The sequence below is a fragment of the Spinacia oleracea genome, chromosome 3 (assembly GCF_020520425.1).
Source record: "Spinacia oleracea cultivar Varoflay chromosome 3, BTI_SOV_V1, whole genome shotgun sequence".
In the NCBI taxonomy this organism is placed as follows: Eukaryota; Viridiplantae; Streptophyta; class Magnoliopsida; order Caryophyllales; family Amaranthaceae; genus Spinacia; species Spinacia oleracea.
Window position 1 is genome coordinate 273,646 of NC_079489.1, and position 14,004 is coordinate 287,649.

Here is a 14,004-nt window from a genome sequence, read left to right on the forward strand (position 1 = left end):
ACAAAAATCACTTGGAAAATCTTGAAGAATAGCTAATTTGGGTGACAATGTTGGTTGGATTGTAGTGCAAAATCGAAGGCGTTATTGAAAAAGTAATTAAAAAAAAATGGTAATTCTGGCGCAAACCTCTTAGCTCTTACCTGTATCTTTCCCTCCCATCGAAGCTCTCCTCTATTCGCCACAACCGACCTCCAATTCCTTCTTTACTCTTTTCACACCGCATGTCCTTCCTTCTTTACACTTTATTTATTTATTTTATTTTTGATTTTTGATTTTTGATTTTTGATTTTTGATTGTTTTCCTTCTTCCAACCACCTCCGAAAGTAAGAGGAAACAATCCCTTAAAGATTACATTTTTCTTTACCAATTTTACAGAGATTGATTGATAGGATTAGGTGGGTTTGAGTCGAATTTGAATTTCATTGTTTGAATTTGATGGAAAACGGCGCAGTTAAGGAAAACGGTGTTTGTCTCAAGGATACAGTTAATGGAGGACAGGATGTTTGGAGTTGCGAGAACGGTGTCTCTTCTTCTTCCGCTGATCATCTCGTTGTCATGGTTCACGGCATTCTGGGAAGGTTACTTTTTTAATTTGTTTTTGTGTAATATAGGGCTCTTTGATCTGTTTCTTTACATGATCATAACCTTGATTCAGTTGGGTCAAACTCAATTTTGGGTTATGTGTTGGATATTTCATGAAATCTAGGTTTGTTTTGATGAATTACGAGTTGGGTATTGTTGCACTTGAATAGTTGTAACAATATTTTGGTTCTTTAATTGTTCAAAGTTGATATTTTCTGGAAAAGTCGCTCCTTTTTTTCCACAAAAGTTGAAGGTTTTACCATGTTCTGTGGTTCCATATTAGCTGGAGATTCTTTTGCTTGTCTTTTTTAGTTTATCCAGTGGTAGGTATAAGTCTATAAGCCTGCAGTTGAACAAAATTTGGAGTGGCTTTCACAGTCCACTTGTTGCTTATAAGTTGGTGTACTGTGACAACACATGGATTTGATCTTATTTTAGTGATGGGATATGTTTATTCCTGCAGTGCTGCTGATTGGAAGTTTGGAGCAGAGCAGTTTGTTAAAATGCTCCCAGATAAAGTACATGTTCATTGTAAGGATGTTTAAGGATGTTTCTCGCTTTTGATATTTTTGTTTTATGCTATTTTGTTGGAGTAGATATATGTAGTTGTTTTAATTTGGCAAGGTATAATTACCACCTTTTAAGGATGTTAATTGGTCATTGTTATTGGCTTTGCTACATAGGACAATAAGGAAAGGAGAGTATTGAGGATTAAAGAATGTGTTGTTCAGATAGTTCTCGTGATTTTACCTTAAGAGGGGGATTTTCGAGTGATTGAACTTAAGTAAGGAAGTCTTGCAAACGTTTTGATCTGATATATAAATCATTTTACAGGCAGTGAAAAAAATGGGGCGAAGTTGACGTTAGATGGTGTAGATGTCATGGCTCAGAGATTGGCAGCAGAGGTTGGTTTTATATTAGCCTTACCTAACTCGCAAAGCTTATAATTAAAAGCAGTGATAGGACTTTTGTGCCCATCCTGTTTTATACCATATAGAACTATAGAAGGCATTCTATGTGTACATTTTGGTTTATATTGAATGAGCTTGCCAATGTCAGGTACTAGAGGTTATTAAACACAGACCCAATCTTCGCAAAATTTCCTTTGTTGCACATTCTGTTGGTGGTTTAGTTGCAAGATATGCAATTGGTATTTTGTATCAACCTCCGAATGATGGTAATGCTGTGGATTCATCTGCTGACAATTCTCATGAGAATGCAAGAGGTACTATTGGTGGTCTTGAAGCAGTTAACTTTATAACCGTAGCTACTCCTCATCTTGGTTCACGTGGTAATAACCAGGTAATTGTTCTGGGCTGCTTGAATACGTCTTTATGGATTCCCAAAATAAATTTTCTGTTTTCCTTTATTGGCCATAATACAATGGTTTCTAGTCTTTCTACTATCTGTGTTTGTTATCTTTGGTATACTAAATTCTAATGGAAACTGAACCCCTGTCTGGCGTTGTGTCATACTAATTTCATGGACCTTCTTAGTTGTCCTAGTGGATTAACTGATAGGGAGAGAAGATGTATGATATGTTCTTTCCTTGTTGGCAATGCTATTTCCTGACTTGCCTCACATACAAGCCCCCTAGGTGTTTTTTTTGTGATGTATCCTAGAATCTCGTTTAGGAAACATATTATCCAAGTGTTATCTCAAGCTCAGTCAAGTCTGTGGCAGTTCCTTTTTTTCAACCCTCATCATGTCTGATAGTCTGATACATGTTTATTTTGTTTATTTGAGATAATAAAACTGCATATTTTGAGGGTTTTGTCCATTTGATTCTTTAATTTACTGCGAGCAGTTTATCGTTTGTGCAGCAATGGTTTCACCAGTCTTTAGATGGTTCTAGAATGGTTTAGATTTGTTACCTTGTTTTTGAGTAATTATGCACTTGGGATTTATGCTCTTTTGATTGACATTGTTTGACATATGATGCTTCTTTCTCTAACCTTAGAGTGCTTGATTGGTAGAATTAGTATAGGACTTTGGATTCTGCTGTTGTTTAGTTCCATGAGAGAACAAAATTCTAATGAGGTATCTTGGGAGGTTTATTATGAAGACTTTGGAGATGCCAAGTAGTTTGTAGAAATAGCTAGGTTTCTGTGTACAACTGAGCATATAATTCATCAGCCCATCAAATTCTTTGTATTTTTTCACACAGTACTTTTGTGGTATGCAGCTATAGACAACAATGTACCAAGGGTTTTCCGTGTCCCGAGTTCAGAATATAGTATCATAATGCCATGTAACTGTTTCGTAGTGAACTTTAATAACCGTCCTGGTGTATGCCTCTTGTTGTCGTATTGTACCGGTTCTCTTATTTTTGGTTCTGGCTCATTCCATGATAATGTAGTCTCTATTAATTCCATGGTACTCGTTCCTTTATATATTTGAACTTAAGGAAATGCAATCTTATTTATTACTCCGTAGTTGATACAAGCTAGCTAGCGTTATTTGTTGCTTGGATTGTAGGTACCATTCCTCTTTGGTGTGACTGCTATTGAAAAAGTTGCTGGGCGTGTGATTCATTGGATATTTAGAAGAACAGGTAGACATCTTTTCTTGACCGATGGGGATGATCAAGGGAAGCCTCCATTGCTTAAAAGAATGGTGGAGGACAATAGTGAATATTGTTTCATGTATGTGTTAGCTAGCTAGTCACTTTTATTTTTTTAATTTTCCTTATTTATTTTTGTCCTTAACGGACATTTCTGAATTGCAAATATGCAGATCAGCCTTGCGGGCATTTAGACGCAGAGTGGCGTATTCAAATGTTGGATATGATCGTATCCTTTTGGTGGTATATATATATATATATATATATATATATAGGAACTCGATCATGTTATCCATGTACCTTATAGTTACTGTTTTTGTAATTGTGATATTATCTTTTGACTTTTGACTTAATTAGTTTCCCTTTACTATATACTTTGAAGATATTGTGGGGTGGAGAACATCTTGTATTAGACGTATGAGTGAATTACCTAAGGTACGTACTTTGTTAATTGTACGTGATTATTATATAATAGTTGTGGGTTAGGTATGTGTGACTGACTTAAAAAATAACGTGGGCAGTGGGAAGATTCACTTAATGAGAAATACCCTCATATAGTCTACGAGGAGCTTGGTGAAGCACGGGAACCAAATGAGGTTGCATCAGAAGAAGATGATAGTAGCTGTGACAAAATAGAAGGTACGTACGTTTATGAAGCAAATGTATTTTGCTTGCTGTTTGATTTTGAAACTTGTTTTGTTCATCTTTTAGTTTGGGGTTGGTTACTTGCAGAGGAACTGGTGACAGGTTTATCTCGGGTTCCGTGGGAGAAGGTTGATGTCAGTTTCCACAGCAGTAGGTCGAGGTTTTCTGCTCATAGTGTGATACAGGTAAACTCGATCTTACTTTCTCCCTTGTAGCTAGCCTTGTGTGTGTTTGATTCTTTTTAAAACTAGAATATTTAGGTCAAGAACCAAGACTTAGGGTGTATTATATATTCTTGGACAGTTTATTATGTGAAAAGTGATAATTGGTTTAATTTCCAAGGTGGTTTGTGTGTTAATTACTGGATTACAGGTGAAAGACCATTACATGCACGCAGAAGGTGCAGATGTTATCCAACATATGATAGATCATTTTGTCATTTAATTCGAGTCTTATGATTATTTGGAGCAGCTAGCTAGCTAGCTAGCTAGCTAGCTGGTTTGGCTCTTGCATTAAACGGGAAATCTACTGTTTGACACATCGAGCTAAGAGGAGCCTTTTGAGTTACGACGATGGTCGATGTATTTTTATGTTGAGATCAATCGAGTTGGGATCTAATTAATATGTTTATATATGCTTATTTTTTTGTCTATTCATTTATATTTATGTTCCAATTGTAAATGAATCTTTCAAGCAATGAACGAAGCATAAAGGGCAACTCAATCTCATATGTCTGTTTAATGAAAAAGTTTTTCACAATATAACAGTCCCAGTTTGAGAATTGAGAATTGAGAATTGAGAATTGAGAATTGAGATGTTATGTTCTTACAAATTACGGAGTACTTTTAAGTAGCTCAATTTAAAGGCCCGGCCCATGTTGGAAATTTGCCTTTTCAGATAGGGTCTAGGGTCCTTACTCCTTAGCACCTTCTCCCTCCTCTTAAAACAGCATCCTACGACCGCCCTCCCCTCCACCATACGCGGTGGCGTTCATCATTGGGACTGCATGCCCCATTGATAATAACCTTATACCGCTTCATATTTGCTAAAATGTTAGCTAGGATTCTAGTGACCAATACTTTTTTTAACGCAGAAATATGATATATATATATATATATATATTAAGAGGGATTAAACACCTCTGAACCCAAACATAATAGTTTTACAAAGCACCAAAAGCAGCCCATAGCCAGCACCCAAAAACTTGTAAACAAAGCTATGGCTGAGCATAATTAGCCTAGTGGTTTTATATATTACAGACCCAAAAGAGGTGAAGTTAGAGTGGTTAGCATAAGAGACAATGTACTTCATCCTGGTCAAAAGTAGAAGCAAAGAAATCAAGCAGCTTGTCGAGGCACATTTCCTTCTCATAATCTTCTCTGATATTTGGAGGTGGCTGAAAGTGATACACCTTAGTGTTAGATCGACATCCTTCTTTCAATGTCAGCCAGTCCATGAGCTACCTTGTTAGCATCACGCTTGATGTGGAAAATAGTTACACACCAGTTTCTCTTCAGCAAAGCAACAATGTCAGTGATGATTGGTGCTAGCTGATGATCCTGGTAGCCCTTCGGATTCTCAAGCATTAGTGACCAATACATATCCCGTTCAGGTTATTAATTAGCCAGCTTAGCTTCGCAATTTTACGTTTAAGCTACTTTTAATGATCAAAATTTAACTAATGAGGTCACAATAGTTTTGTAACAAGTTCACCAAGTTAATTTATATAAGTGGACAGTGGTACACGTAGACGAGCTGATACTTATCAAACCATATATAATGATTAATGAGATAAGTGAAAAAAATAAAAGCATTAATTAATTAAGTAGATATATTAGTGACATGCACTAGATAGGTTGATGTTGGTAGCTTAAGAGTTAAGAGTGAAGAGTGAAGTAGTCCGTTACGTTACTCCGTAGTGAACATGTATATATGTGAAGTAGTCCGTATTAGTTATGACAAAATGCATGGGAACATACGAAAAGGAAAGCTTAGCTTAATTGAGTACGTGTTACCTCCCAACATTACCAGACCACACTTGCATGCAATTCCTGCAAACCACCCAACACGTGGCGCATCACTCCTCTCCACGTGGCCCCTTCTCTCTCCTTTATATAGACACCTCTTGATTCTTGATTCTTCCCATCTCATCCCATCCATCCTCTGAATTCATATCATATCTTAATATTCAAAAATGGCAGATTACATGCAACATGATCGGCAGATGACCCACCGTGGTCAGCAGCAGCCTCGTGCTCAGCAAGTGATCAAGGCGGCTACCGCCGTGACTGCCGGTGGATCCTTACTAGTACTGTCGGCACTTACACTAGCAGGGACAGTGATCGCCTTGACTATAGCAACACCGTTGCTTGTCATATTTAGCCCGGTGTTGGTCCCTGCAGCCATCACGGTTGTGTTGTTGGTATTTGGGTTTTTATCCTCGGGTGGGTTTGGAGTTGCAGCGTTATCGGTGTTGGCTTGGATCTACCGTTACATGACGGGTCACCACCCACCCGGGTCGGATCAGCTGGATCAAGCAAGGATGAAATTGTCGGGGAAGGCAAGGGATGCTAGGGATAAAGGTGAGCACTTGATTAACCAGGCCACCGGAGGAGGAGCCCATGGTGGAACTACTCACACTACTCAATAATTAAGTTGACAATTATGCATGCAAATATATGGAATAATAACGTACTATCAGTATCAATGAATCATATCATGCTAGTGCATATATGACTTGAGACTTGAGACTTGAGACTTGAGACTTGAGATCCAAGGTCAAGGTCATGGTCATGGTCATGGTCAAGACTGAAGAGCTTTTTGGAGAAGCTAGCTAGGGTTTATAGAATGCTGCATCTTTTGTTTGTAATTGTGTAATAACTAATAATCGATCTTTTGTCTTTTTTTAATTATGTTCAATTTCCCCTTTTTTTTATGTGTTTTTGTCTTTTTACTTTCCTATATATAATCTTGTGCATTTTACCCTTTAATTTGGACTACCTAATTAATACTGCTTCATATTTAGCTTTTAAATTTTAAATTTTAAATTTTAATTTTGATGAATAATAATGTTGAATGTTGAATGTTGTTATTAGCTGCGCGCATGCTAACTTTTTAAGTCTTGAAACTAAATGTGCTTCATTCGACAAAATCAAGAGCCGCACTATACTAGATTATTCTTCCGGACATGCATATAAAATAATACAATAATTAATAAAAGGCTATAATTAATATCCCAAATTTAAAGGTTATAATACACCATTTAAAGGTTATATATGGTATGGACATACATGTAAAAAAAACAGTTACATTATAACGTAGTGGCAGGGAGTATTGTAATAAGTAAAAAGAGGAAATAATAATAATAATATACGAAGTAAGTATGTATGTAGTCCGTACACATATATATATATATATGTATATATACTCTGGTACGTATTAGGTATTACGTGGTGGGTTTAGCCTGGAAGTTTCTCTTTGTAGCAAAAACCAACAACCAAGCCGTTGCATTGCAAAGGAGGACAACATCCTTGAACAAAATAACAAACATCATCGAATATTTTGCATTTCTCCTCCGCACGAACAACAACAATTCCCATCATCATCATACACATTATTGTCACCACTATTATTATCTTCATACTTTTCTCTGTTTTCAACATCTTTTTTTCTATAACAAATTATTCTTTTTTTTCTTATTATTACTGCATGCTACCTTGCTATTATATTTATTTATTTAACTTTCAGTTAATTACCATAATTCTCGCCACGTAATCCGATATAAAAACTCAATATAGGCATGCTACAAGTTTTATTTTTAGGGGTGAATCTTAAATGTTGTTGTACCATTCTTTGTGCTATGATTTAGGGTATCCTGCCTTTTTTAGGCATCCCTTTTTAGTTTTTAGGCATTCCTTTTAGGCTGTGGTGGGTTGTTTATTCCTTATATTATTTTGCAGCTAGCTGTTGAATTGTTGATTGATTATTGTTGTAGTACTCACTTATTCTCGAACCTACCTGTACTACTACTACTACTACTACTACTACTACTACTACCACTACCACTACTACTAACAAGTTCCCGTAACCTTGTGTCTACCACTAGTACGTGTTGCTAGAACGCTAGAGTGTGTGTGTAGCAACTAGCAAGTAGCAACACATGTATTAGTATTATCGTAATCCATGAATTTAATTTGGGGTGGACAAGTTTCTTAAGGTAGTGCTGGTGCATGCATATATGGGAACGAACACGTAATTCAGAAGTCAATTAAATATTAAAAAATAAGGAACATATATATGTTACACGTGTACAGGTTAGTTAATCAAGCTTCCAAAATTGCTGACTGTGATTACCAGCCAGTTTACTACGGAGTAGAAAATAACCCAAGTCAAATATCTGCCATGAAATACTGCATGCGTTTCTTCTCAAATGACGTTGCAAAACCTTCACTACAACACTACAAGTTACCACTTACCGCCATTGCTTCATCAAAAAACCAACTATTACATCCGTACAAGATAAGTGACTATGTAGCTTAATTCCGAATTAAACCGGGCTTATTTTTTAGAACTTACATAGTTACATAAAACAAATTTTGCAATGTTTGAAAACAAAAAGTCACGATGAAAGTGTAAATACGGTGAACAAAACATCATCTTAGATTTTTACACACCCATGTACACACCTACAATTTTGCAAGTGCATAACGGGTACAATTTTTATACCAATTCCCGTTCCATCACCCGCCAAATCTACCGCTATATCCCCACCTACTTGGGGCGTATGCAGGACGAGTCTCCATAAAACCCGTACTATTGACATCCCTATAATATTATATCATTGTTCTTTTTTATATCATTATTTTCATGTTTAATACCCTTGAAAGTTCAACGTAGTTATAAAATTGTCATATTATATATTGACTTTTCCATAACAGCAGTTATGCAAAAATACACCATCGGATTGGGAAGTTATAAAGAAGATGGAAAAGTGTCCAAGTTCTCGAGAGATTTCCGACAATATTGTTCAAAGATATTCAAATTCCCAAAATACGCCACACTTTCAATTATTTCCCAATCTACCGTTCACGTCAGCATCGACAAGATTTTTTTAAAAAAATTCCTGTTTGAACAAAAGCGCTAATTGAATTGGCGATTTACCAAAGAAAAAACGCCAATTCAATTAGCAATTTTGTTTGGGCAAATCGCCAACTCAATTATTAATTTCGCCTGTGTAAATCTCCAATTCATTTAGTGATTTTGTCTAGCTAGGTAAATAGCCAACTCAATTAGCAATTTTTCCTGGCTAAATCTCCAATTCAATTAACGATTTTCCTGGGTAAATCACCAAACTCAATTAGCGATTTAACCTCCAATTCAGTTGGCGATTTTGCCTGCCAAGATTTCCATTTCAATTGGCGATTTTGTCTGGCAACTTCTCCTATTCAATTGACGATTTTGCAAGGCAACATCAACCAAATTAAATTCCACTTTGTTCGTCCAATATATACTCTGATTTTAAGCTAGTTTTCAAAACACTAATTACTAAAATAATTGACAGCACTTCTCCTAAATATAGACAACCTAAAATATTATTTAGGAAATTACGTCAGATTTCTTTAACCTGTTTCAATTTAGCCAAAACAATGGCTAATAACCTGCAAATACATTCACCAACATAAACAACTTCATCAACAACCATTTTTGCAACTCATCAAAAAATATTTTTGTCTCCTACAAGTGCGAAAAGTCACTGGAGGAGAAGCAAGAGGGGGAGGAGGAGCAGCCTCACGGAACGCCCACAAGAAACACGTTGAATGTATGACCGAAAAACTGAAGCTCCATGTGAAATAGGCATGTCATGGCGTAGGCTGATGGTGGGTAAGTTATATTGCTGAAGGACGTTTCCTTGCCCAACTCTAGAAAATGTGTCAGTACAAGATAAACCCAAGTTGCGTAATATTTCAAGGGTAAAAGGAAGAACTATCTCGGGCGGTAACTCAGGAGCCGACTCCACAGCTCGCAACAATAATTATTCATATATAAATTAAAGAGTTGAAGAGACAATAAACATATACGAAATATCTCTGGTAATAATGCGAGTATCGCCTCAGTATAACACTAAGTGATTGTTAACACTGATTCAACGATATTGTATAACGATTTAAAATACTAAAATATCCACTCCAACCAAAGTAATGTTCAATTAATACATGTGCCTCTTTTTTATCCGATAGTAAGAGAGTCCACTAGCCGTATGTCCAGATGAAAGGTGAACTCGAAGACAACTACTAAAACTAAAAACGTCAAGTGTTATAGAAGATATAGTATTTATTTATTATTTTGTCAAGTTGTTACAAGTTAGTTAGTCCTAGTCAGCAGTTTGTTAGGCTTGCTTGTAGTATTTAAAATGCTTCTCCTCTCTCATTTTAGACCATGAGATTCAGTTAATACAAAACTGATTTTTCTCTCAATTTGCTTCAATAATACACTACTCTTCTATATGGTATCAGAGCTGAATCTCTGATAAGAGATTGAGGTTACTCGATCTTGATTGCTTGACAGATTTCATTTCTGTTTGTGATCATTTCATCCTGAGATTTGCTGCGAAAATTCATTTGATTGTGGATTTTCTTGCGCGAATTTGAGGATTTTCTTGCGAATTTTCTTGCACGAAAATTCATCCTGTGAATTTGTGAAATCACATTGTCAAATTGAGTGAAATTGTGATGGCGTTTGAGGATTCAAACGAAGATCAGTCGCATACACAGAACAACATGAATCAAGGAGGTAACAATAACAATCTTGATCCTTATTTCATTGCAAACTCAGACAATCCTACTTCTGCATTGGTGGCTGTAGTATTTTCTGGTACTAATTTCATGCGCTGGAGTAGAAATATCAAGCGAGCTTTAATTGCTAAAAATAAAGAAGGATTTATCAATGGTGACATAACTAAACCTGCAACAAATCATAAGGATTACTTGAAATGGAAGCGTGCTGATTTTATGGTAATTAGCTGGATTTTGAGTTCAATGAATCATGATCTAGCTGATGATTTTGGTTACATTGAAACTGCTGAGGAATTGTGGAAGGAATTAACTGAAAGATTTGGTCAATCCAATGGACCTCTAATCTATCAGTTGAAAAAGGAAATTGAGAACCTGAATCAGCAGAACATGACTATTGTCAATTACTATGGAAAGCTGAAGAAACTTTGGGATGAAATGCAGAATTTAAGAGTATTTCCTACCTGCTATTGTGGTGCTATGTTGCAGTGCAGCTGTAACTTCATGAAGAAGGTTGCAGAATTTGAAGAAGAAGACAAGATGATGAAATTTTTGCTTGGTTTGAATGGTGGTTTTGAAAACACTGTGACTAATGTTTTAGCAATGGATCCTTTACCAAATATAAATCGAGTATTCTCCATCACTCAGCAGATTGAGAACCAGAAGGAAGTAAGTAATGCTACAATAGAATGCAATGCCATGAATAGCAGTGCTATGGCTGCACAGGCTTACAGAGGTGTTGGATTTACTCAAGGAAAGAAAGATTGGAGAGATCTGAAAAAGGAAAAGCTCCACAAACAATGCACTCATTGCAAAGGGAAGGGTCATACAGTTGACCAATGTTTCAAGATCATTGGTTATCCTGATTGGTATAACACAATCAAAGCTTCAAAAGGAAGTAATCCACAGGGAAGCAGAATTGCTGCTAATGCTCACACTAATGCTGAATTTGATAGTCCTCTGGATGATGCTGATAATGACACTGGAACTGTAAGCAATGAGATGCTAAATGCAATCTGTCAAGAAGTGATGAAAGCTATGAAAGGCAAGCAGCTACAGAACAATACTGGTATTGGAAACAGCTGTTCCTATGCAAATTATGCAGGTACAATTTCCCATTCCCTTAATTGTTCTGTGAATAAGCTACTTGATGAATGCCTGTGGATTGTGGATTCTGGTGCTTGTGATCATATGACTTACAATGAAAACATGTTGACAAACATAAAAACTCTAAATAATCCTATTAAGGTAGGACTACCAGATGGATCTCAATTAACTGTAGAAATCATGGGTGATGTTGTGTTAAGTGATGATCTGATTCTGCATAATGTGTTGCTGGTTAAAGGTTTTAAACACAACTTGTTATCTGTTGGAAGACTGATAGAACATAATGGTTTTCAAGTTGAATTCACCACTGCTGGATACACTTTCCAGGACCCATCTAAGTCTATGTTGATTGGCACTGGGAAAAGAACAAATGGACTCTATTACTTTGTTGCCAGTTCAAGAAATAAGCAATGCAATGTTGTGACACAGCAAGATGAAGCTTCTCAGCATACAAGTTGTCATACTGTGGGAAATTTAGCTGATGTAAGTCATATACAACTGCCAAATAAGACTAGTACTAGCATTGCTGTAAATGTGAAAGATCATAGAATGAACCTAGATCTATTGCATGCTAGGTTAGGACATACTTCTCTGTCCAAAATGAAATGTATCAATGCTGATTTTTGCAAGGGAATCACTGAATACAATTGTGGTATTTGCTATAGTTCCAAGCAGCATAAATTTCCTTTTGGTATAAGTGAAAGTAGATCTGTTGCATGCTTTGATTTGATACACCTAGATCTTTGGGGACCTTATAGGGTCAAAAGTCTGGATGGGGCATCATATTTTCTTACTATTGTGGATGACCACAGCAGAACTACCTGGACATACTTACTGCATAATAAAATGCAGGTTCCGAAAGTTATAACTGAGTTTCTTTCTATGGTAGAAACTCAGTTTAATACAAGAGTTAAGAAGGTTAGATCAGACAATGGGACTGAAATAGTGAAAGAATCTTGTATATCTTTGTTTGCTGCTAAGGGTATATTGCATGAGAAAAGTGTACCATATACACCTCAGCAGAATGGAAGGGTTGAGAGAAAGCATAGAAGTCTACTGGAAATTGCTAGGGCTTTGAGATTTCATGCAAATCTTCCCAAGAAATTCTGGGGAGAATGCATTTTGACAGCAACTTTCTTAATAAATAAAATTCCCTGTAAGGTATTGGATTGGAAGTCTCCATTTGAGGTCATGTTTAAAACTCCTCCAGATTATGATAAACTGAGAGTGTTTGGATCTCTGTGTTTTGCTCATACAAATAGCATACACAGGGATAAGTTTGACTCTAGAACAAGAAAGTGCTTGTTCATTGGATATCCCAGTGGTTACAAGGCATTCAAACTCTATGATCTGGAATCTCACTCTACATTTGTCTCCAGAAATGTGATTTTCTTTGAGACAGTCTTCCCATACAAAGTGACTTCTCTGTCTGATATTTCACACCCACCTACACTTGTTCAGTTTAGTTCTGATACATCTCCAGAAGACAACTTACCAGAGTTTGACACCAATTCTACTCCTCTTTCTTCTCCACACGCTAATACTGATTTCTTGTCTCCTCTGATATCTCAAAACACCCCTAATCACTCTTCTACTTCTGAATCTTCTCATTCTATTTCTGAATCCACTCTTTCACCTGTTTTGGAACAAGTTGTTGTTCCAATCACAAACTCTATTCCTAACTCTATCCCTGTTTTAAGACAATCTTCTAGACCACTTAAACCTCCTTCCACTTTAAAAGATTTTGTGGGGAGTTACATTCCTCACAGAGAAAGAATCCCTCCATCTGGAAATGACATTGATAGTCAATCTCTATCCTTCAATGTTCATAATTCTGTCTTGAACCCTGGTTCTGTTGAACATGATGATCATTGGTTACTTGCTTTAGCTCTTTCTGATTATGATACTTGGGAATCACTTGCCTTTTCTGTCTGTGTTTCTTCTTCTGATCCCAAACACTACAATCAAGCAAAGAATGATGAAAATTGGATACTTGCCATGGATAAGGAGATACAAGCACTTGAGAGCAATAATACTTGGGAGCTTACTGTCTTGCCAAAGGACAAAAAAGCTATTGGTTCTAAATGGATTTACAGAACTAAACTAAACCATGATTACACCATAGATAAACACAAGGCTAGGCTGGTAGCTATTGGTTATCAGCAGATAGAAGGGAAAGATTTTACTCAAACATTTTCTCCTGTTGCCAAACTTGCAACTGTAAGAATTGTAATTGCACTTGCAGCCATGAGAGGCTGGACATTATATCAACTTGATGTCAATAATGCATTTTTGCATGGATTTCTTGATGAGGAAGTC

At 36.4% G+C, this 14,004-nt stretch overlaps 2 protein-coding genes across 2 annotated transcripts; both read left to right on the top strand.

The window, feature by feature from the left end:
• The first annotated feature begins 70 nt into the window (after positions 1-70).
• On the top strand, positions 71-4,554 carry LOC110782319 (lipid droplet phospholipase 1). Its single transcript, XM_021986446.2, has 10 exons — positions 71-578; positions 1,046-1,113; positions 1,417-1,487; positions 1,642-1,884; positions 3,061-3,227; positions 3,319-3,374; positions 3,528-3,580; positions 3,667-3,784; positions 3,878-3,975; positions 4,163-4,554. Exons 1-10 carry the CDS (start codon positions 436-438, stop codon positions 4,232-4,234), a joined length of 1,089 nt encoding a protein of 362 aa, XP_021842138.1. The 5' UTR covers positions 71-435; the 3' UTR covers positions 4,235-4,554.
• Positions 4,555-5,749: 1,195 nt separating this feature from the next.
• On the top strand, positions 5,750-6,767 carry LOC110782253 (oleosin L). Its single transcript, XM_021986368.2, has one exon. The coding sequence runs from the start codon at positions 5,985-5,987 to the stop codon at positions 6,438-6,440; it is 456 nt and encodes a 151-aa protein (XP_021842060.1). The 5' UTR covers positions 5,750-5,984; the 3' UTR covers positions 6,441-6,767.
• Positions 6,768-14,004: the final 7,237 nt, after the last annotated feature.